This window comes from Pollachius pollachius, assembly GCF_949987615.1.
Source record: "Pollachius pollachius genome assembly, chromosome: 6".
Classification (NCBI taxonomy): domain Eukaryota; kingdom Metazoa; phylum Chordata; class Actinopteri; order Gadiformes; family Gadidae; genus Pollachius; species Pollachius pollachius.
The window spans coordinates 2937444-2944575 of NC_136939.1; the positions used below are offsets into that span (position 1 = coordinate 2937444).

Sequence of the window (7132 nt, forward strand, 5' to 3'; positions counted from 1 at the left end):
CCGGGAAGACCATCCCCCCCCCCCCACTCAGTCACACACATTCAGACAATAGATCCCAATGTGTGATGGGCAAGGCTTGGCTCAGGGCCGTGGGGTTGGTCAGCCATCATATTCACATTGGTCAGCGTTGGGGACCATGGCAGACATGGGACTGAAGCACAGACGTTAAGATTCCACGCCAGCTTCGCAACCATACAGTGAGCTGGAATGACGACAGGGAAGACACATAGCGGCCCTGCTAATATTATAACTACAGTGATGCCTGTTGCAGCGTGTACAGCGAGTAGTGAGACTAATGCAGCCGCCAGTGGCTTCTTAGTGATATTAGCTAGCTTACCTATTTCACTGCTTATGTATAGACAGCAGGGCAGGTGCTAGGTAGCGCTAGGGCTTGCTAGCACTGAAGCTAGGTCGCTCTTCAGCTAGGTAGTGCTAGGGCTCAGTAGTGCTGGGGCTTGTTAGCGCTGGGGCATGGTAGCTCTGTTGCTAGGGCTAGGTAGTGCTAGGGCTAGGTAGCGCTGGGGCAAGGTATCTCTGCAGCTAGGTAGCAGTCGGGCTAGGTAGCACTGGAAAAGCAACACGACAACACAGACAATCAGAAAGACAAAGTGAAGGTGCTTTAGGAAATCAGGACAACCCTTCTGTAAACTCGTATGAAGGAGGGAAACACAAAGTCTTAGATCATGCGTGTCTTCGATAAAATGTCCTAAATAGATCATGGTGTCCATTTCCTAGAGGTCCTCATCAGTTTTCTGTACAGATGTTTTCCATGCAGGTGTTGAAGCAGAGGTCCCAGGAGGTAAGGAGTGTTGAGGCGACTCTGTGGCAGCAGCAGGTTAGCGGTTAGACCAGGCTCCTGAAGCACTACCCTCCACTGAACAGAAGACCTCATCCAAAAGATGTTTGACCAAGAGAAATGTGTTCAACGTGTGCCATAAGCAGTCTTTGTCATTTACATCTATATAAATATTTGCCCTTGCGCTATTTTTTTTTTTTATGTCAACTGACCAAAACTGTGGTATGGGTTCGGTTTTAATATAACGGCATCAGAGGAAAATGTAATATCTTTGCCCAAATGAATGTAGTCAGGTTAATGGTGCGTTTTATTATCCAGCCATCTCGGAGGTCCGAGGACGTTGCCTAGCGACCAAATGAACACGCCCCTTTTCCTCGGACGGCGCACTTGCTTGCTCGGATGAACTCAGAGGAGGCCGAGCAAGGATTCAAGATGGCTGCGCCCAGTGTGACTTGAAGTATGAACTGCTTTCATTGTGTTTGGACCGCTTTGGTGGTTTAAATGGCAATTTCAATCACTCGTATTACTGCAATGCCTTACTGCGTCCGTGTATCTCTGCCTATGGCCTATCACCTACTTATTTTGGAGCGCCTGGTACTCTGCCAATGCTACCGCGACAACAGCTTTCCGGGTGGCGTCCATGTTTTCTTCCAACGACCGAGCGAAACATAATAAAACGAATGAAGGGTGGGCGTGACGTCACATCCGAGGTCCGAGTCGGCTCGCAGAGAATACTAAAACGCACCATAAGCTCCTAGTTGCGTCTGTGCTTTAATGGCTGGCTCGTGTGGGTGTCTCCCCCTGCTGGCCACGAGCTGTTGGTGCTGAGGCAGAACACTGTCAGCGCCAGTCTCTCTCTACACAGGGCCTTACATCCTTCCCCCTAGCCCCACACCTCCACCTCCTGCTCCCCCACCTCTCCTGCACACCTCCTCCTCCTCCCCTGGCTCCTCCTCCCAGGCCCCTGCTGTGAGTGAGACTCCAGGGGGGGGGGGTCTCAGACCGGTGGGACCCTCCTCTCCTCGGGCGTCTCCTCCAGGATCTGCAGCAGCAGGTCGCTGAGCGGCTTGGAGACGGCGGCGTAGCCGGCGGCCGTCAGGTGCAGGAAGTCGAACATGTCCCGCTGGCTGAGCGAGCCGTCGGGCGCCAGGAAGCCGGCGCCGGCGTCCAGCAGCATGACGGGGCCGGGCCGCGGCAGACGGGCGCGCAGAAGGGCGTTCACCGCCGCGTTCTTCTCCCTCAGGGGGTTCGGGCGCTCCCCGCGCGGCAGCAGGCCCTGGGGACGGCGATGTGTTAGTGCCCTTCTGTTTGACCTCTGACCTCCCCGCCCCGGACCACACACTGGACTCTGATGGGGGGGGGGGAGGGGAGCCCCCCGGTACCCACCATGATGATGACCTTGGCCCTGGGCAGGCGTGAGGTGAGGAGACGGGCCACGGCCAGAAGCCCCTCGGCCACCTGCTCCGCCGAGTGCTGGTGGTTGTTGGTTCCGACCCACAGGACCACCACCTGCACGGGGGGGGGGCAACACGCTGCTTCAGCCAATCAACGAGGGAGGGGGGGGGATAGGGGGGATGGAGGGGGGAGAGAGGGGGGACGGTTCTCACCTTGGGTTTGATGTTGTCCAGTTCTCCGTTCTGGAGTCTCCAGAGGACGTTACAGGTCGTGTCTCCACCGATCCCGAAGTTCAGGGCGTGAAGTGGAGAAAAGAGCTCCCTCCAGATCTGCAGAGTGAAGAGCCGTGAGACAAACCACCTGTACTGTCTAACCCCTACCTGCTCCTTAACGACCTGTCTCTGTACTGTCTAACCCCTACCTGCTCCTTAATGACCTGTCTCTGTACTGTCTAACCCCTACCTGCTCCTTAATGACCTGTCTCTGTACTGTCTCACCCCTACCTGCTCCTTAATGACCTGTCTCTGTACTGTCCAACCCCTACCTGCTCCTTAATGACCTGTCTCTGTACTGTCCAACCCCTACCTGCTCCTTAATGACCTGTCTCTGTACTGTCTAACCCCTACCTGCTCCTTAATGACCTGTCTCTGTACTGTCTAACCCCTACCTGCTCCTTAATGACCTGTCTCTGTACTGTCTAACCCCTACCTGCTCCTTAATGACCTGTCTCTGTACTGTCTAACCCCTACCTGCTCCTTAACGACCTGTCTCTGTACTGTCTAACCCCTACCTGCTCCTTAACGACCTGTCTCTGTACTGTCTAACCCCTACCTGCTCCTTAACGACCTGTCTCTGTACTGTCTAACCCCTACCTGCTCCTTAATGACCTGTCTCTGTACTGTCTAACCCCTACCTGCTCCTTAATGACCTGTCCCTGTACTGTCTAACCCCTACCTGCTCCTTAATGACCTGTCCCTGTACTGTCTAACCCCTACCTGCTCCTTAATGACCTGTCCCTGTACTGTCTAACCCCTACCTGCACCGTAATGACAATTATCTAAAAAACAAATTCCCTGTGTAGCTGGGTTGGTTGTTTCTATGGATAAAGGGTCCATGCTCAATGACACACGTGACGACAGAAGAGAGTCAGCATGAAGAGGATCTCCTACATCATGCTGCCGCATCAGCTGAATCATGGAGTCTCCGACGAACAGCACGTCTGGTTCAGCATCCTTACACTCCTGGACGAACCGTGTGTGCTGCGAGACACACACACACACACACACACACAGAACAATAAGCATTATAAAACACTGAAACCAACACCATCACATCTAGACAGGAGGAATCTGAGGACTCACACTCTGCCCAAGTATCTGTGAAACTCACTAGTCTCTAGGCAACGGCGACCACACAGTTTTATTGTCACAAACCCAGTTGTTCAGTTCTCCTTGTTTCGTCTGTTGTGCATCAGACAAAAGTTGGAACGCGACGTGTTGTGCAAAAGCCCCACATTACTCCGTTCTCGTATCGACATGGGAACCTCAAAGCGTCAGATCAACATGTAAATTGATAGTGAAAGATTAACTACATCCTATTCCTCACATACTCCACTATCCGACCAGTCGTTCCTCTATCATCTCGGAATAGCGATCGATCGATGGGTGGGTGGTTTTGAGTGTAGCCTGGCCTTACCTGGGACATCCATCTCCCGTCTCCGTGCACATCCTCCACCGGCTCCGGCAAGGCGGCGGGGCTTGGTTCGTCACTGCTCATCCTGAAACGGAACCGCTCGTTGTCACACACTGGACCGGGACCCCCTTACGTAATAACATTTCATGCTTCCATCATCGTACCCACTAAACATGGTCGTAGCAGGAACTCTCGAGAGGGGCTGTTTGTTATGCCAACAGTCCGACTACAGGAGCAGTAGAGCGGGCCTCTGTCCTCCAGAGGATGAACGCTGTTTATCATATGCCCACACTATGTAACGTTAGCATCTTAGCTTCTGACTGCACAGGTCGCGGCTACGCATCCGTCACATGCGCCGCAACACCCACGCCACCGAGAGGGATTTCCTGATATTTCCAGAATGTGTGCAAAGATCTAACCTTGCGGTCGGTTGTCCAGTCGCTGCGGGTCCAGTGGTCTACGACTAATCCTCCAAAAAAGGCTGAGCTGGTCCTCAGTGTCTTCCTAGATGCTGCGGTGCTAGCGGCGGCTAGTCGTTGCAGCAGGACAACAAAAGGCGTGTCTGGATCTGGTCAGGATGGCGAACATCAGCGTCCAGCAGCTCACACGGAGGTCGTAATGCTCCTACCATCTACACCCGCCCTGGATCCACTGTCCGGCAACTGCTGTGGATGTTGTCAAGCAAAACATGCCAACACTTTGAAGTGAACGATGGGTTTTAACTTTAGAACATGGTGTAGTCAACCTAAAAAACGAGCCTCAAAACAAAATGTGCGGCTCTTGTCAAGCAACGCCTGTTTTGGTGTGCGCGTCTGCGCGCGGTATTACGGTAATGCTTTTGACGGGAACTTGAACGCGAAGTGGCGCCATGGAATTATAGACCCAATGCTCTATGATGAAACCTTTATAGGTCCATGGATGAAACACTGTGTTGGAGTGATAGACCAGATCAGTGTGTCTATGCTCGAACACTTCTCTTCAGTCTGTTGTATAAACTGTCTGCTCACATATACAGTCGTTGGTGTAAACAAGATAAATAGTATGAAAATATTTTCTTCTTTCAACCTAAAATGCGAATGCAAAGTACACATGGGCTACGCATAATATACTTTTCCACGACATGTAGTGAAAAAACTAGAATAATATAATAGTATTTATTGGCCAATGGGAATTGCGCATGTCCTGCGCCACCCCTTAATAAGGATGTGTAATAATTATAACCAGCAGAGGTCGTCCTTATCCCCTGACGGACAGCAACACGCACTCTGCAGCTATCTATTATCTTATAAAAAATAAATGTTTGACATTAATATGTCTAGGACGAGTAGACAAAGGCCCATCTTAGACACAGCATGGCACGGTAGGCTGAAATAGCTATTATTAATGTAATGAAAAAACAAACTGCTTACTTCTCAATGGTTGTTAGCCATTATTCTACAGTGCCATTGCATTTGCATGGACTCAAATGATAATATAAACCCAACATATCGCTATCGCTTCGTCCAACCTGTCTTGCACCACGTCTGATTTCCGAGTGACACCTAACTGCTAACTGAAAGACAACTCCCAGAAGGGCTGTGAAGAATGCGTTGCTCAGGAGCAGACCAACAGGTTGTTGCGTCAAGACCCGCCCACAGGGAACCCAAACCGCTCTAGGTCTCTCCGTAGGAATCCCGAATCGACCAGATTTGTTCGACATTTCACTCCGCTTCCTGCTTGGAAATGCTCTGATGACATCAGTCAACACTATTAATGTGGAAGAGCGAACGGAAGCGAACCAGTGTATTGTAAGTGTGTTCCTGTAGCCCTAAGGTCCCATGTGTGGAATATGGTTCCAGGTGGCTTCTCTGTTGGGAGCACTCGTGTTCTCAGGTGAGTCAGACCACTTCCACCACACAATGGCAGCCTCACCTGCAATCACTCACTTCTCGACCAATAACCTGAACAAATTCGATGGAAATTGTAGAGAAAGAATGGGAATATATTGGTCAGATACTAACCACTGGAAGTTAGTGTGTACAAGGTAACAGGTTACAGAGATGACCTACTTCTTCAGGCTCTGATGTTTTTATAGTTATATTTGTATGAATGGTATACTCTTCATTAACCATCTGAAGCTGAACTATGTCTCTAATATCAGATCCATCCATATTGTTATTGAGTAACCAGTAGCAAGTGGCCCAGACTTCCTTGTCACAAAAGGACGTCCTAGATCCAATTTCCTAGATTCGATTTTCTTCAGTGACTATCACTCATGATGAACATAGCTAACACTGGCTGTTTTATTACGCAGTCCTGTCGGAGTTGAGCATATGGTTTCCACGCAGAGACCTTTCTCTCTGACTCGAAACCAAAGAGTTACCTTTTGTGTTGCGCTCTTACGTCTTCTTTCAAACGAGAAAGGCCTCTGATTAGTTTCCCTGATTACATTTATTTCCTGCTTACTGTCATTGCGCAATCCTTCCCAGACTGGCTGTTATTAAGTTATCTACTGCATTAGCAATTGAATTGTGTCCGTTCAAAAATGAATGGACACAATCTTGCATTTGGAAGGTTTACCTATTTTTTATTAGGTTTATGTACATGTAGTTTAGGTACTTTATACTGATTAAGTATACAACTGAAGAAGCATTTTGTTGTGACAAAAAAACAATCGTTCATATATTAATATTATTAATGAAGTGAATGTGAAGTAGGCCTATCCTAGAGATGTGTAATGGTTCCCGTTGGTATCGGACGCTAAAGCGTGCGAACTCCGATGTTGCGCCTTCAGAGCGAGAGCAGCTGATAAAGGACCAGGGAGCCGTGCGCGTGTAGGAGAATATGTATCCCTGCTCGTGTGACCTGCTTATCTCTGTGGTGATGTCAGGACCGCTGAATTCCCGTTAACTCTTTTGTCTTTATGGTTATGGATCTGGATGTCAGGACATTCACAGGAGTGGTGAAAGGGGCAACAAATCTAGAGAGCGAGCTGATGAGTTCTGCTGAACGAGGGGACATACCGGGGCTTCCTGCCGTCGTAGTTTCTCAGTCACGTGGTCTGCTGCCCAAAATGAGTCAGTGCTGGACGATAGGATTGAAGAAGTTGGCAGTAGGATTGCTGACACACTTAAGAGTTGCATTTTTGTTTTAACGTGACAAATGACTGGATTGTTGAGTCGAAGAATTTCCGAGTCTCGAGTGTTAGGAGGATAGTGTGGGTAAAGAAGACAACTTTGAAACACGGTGCTAATTTAGCTGTGAATTGGT

The 7132-nt window shown here is 49.7% G+C and overlaps 2 protein-coding genes across 2 annotated transcripts in view; one reads left to right on the plus strand and one right to left on the minus strand.

Annotated features, from left to right (window-relative positions):
• Positions 1 to 5409, minus strand: pafah1b2 (platelet-activating factor acetylhydrolase 1b, catalytic subunit 2). Its single transcript, XM_079737532.1, has 7 exons — positions 5293 to 5409; positions 4303 to 4548; positions 3887 to 3968; positions 3361 to 3450; positions 2404 to 2520; positions 2183 to 2305; positions 1 to 2072 (listed from the first exon to the last, which is right to left on the minus strand). Exons 3-7 carry the CDS (start codon positions 3965 to 3967, stop codon positions 1794 to 1796), a joined length of 690 nt encoding a protein of 229 aa, XP_079593658.1. The 5' UTR covers position 3968; positions 4303 to 4548; positions 5293 to 5409; the 3' UTR covers positions 1 to 1793.
• Positions 5410 to 5561: 152 nt separating this feature from the next.
• mpzl2b (myelin protein zero-like 2b) overlaps positions 5562 to 7132 on the plus strand; it is a 6206-nt gene continuing 4635 nt past the window's right edge. Inside the window, exon 1 of the mRNA XM_079737531.1 lies at positions 5562 to 5755. Coding sequence (XP_079593657.1) covers positions 5701 to 5755 — 55 coding nt within the window. The 5' untranslated portion in view covers positions 5562 to 5700. The remainder of the gene's footprint in view (positions 5756 to 7132) is intronic.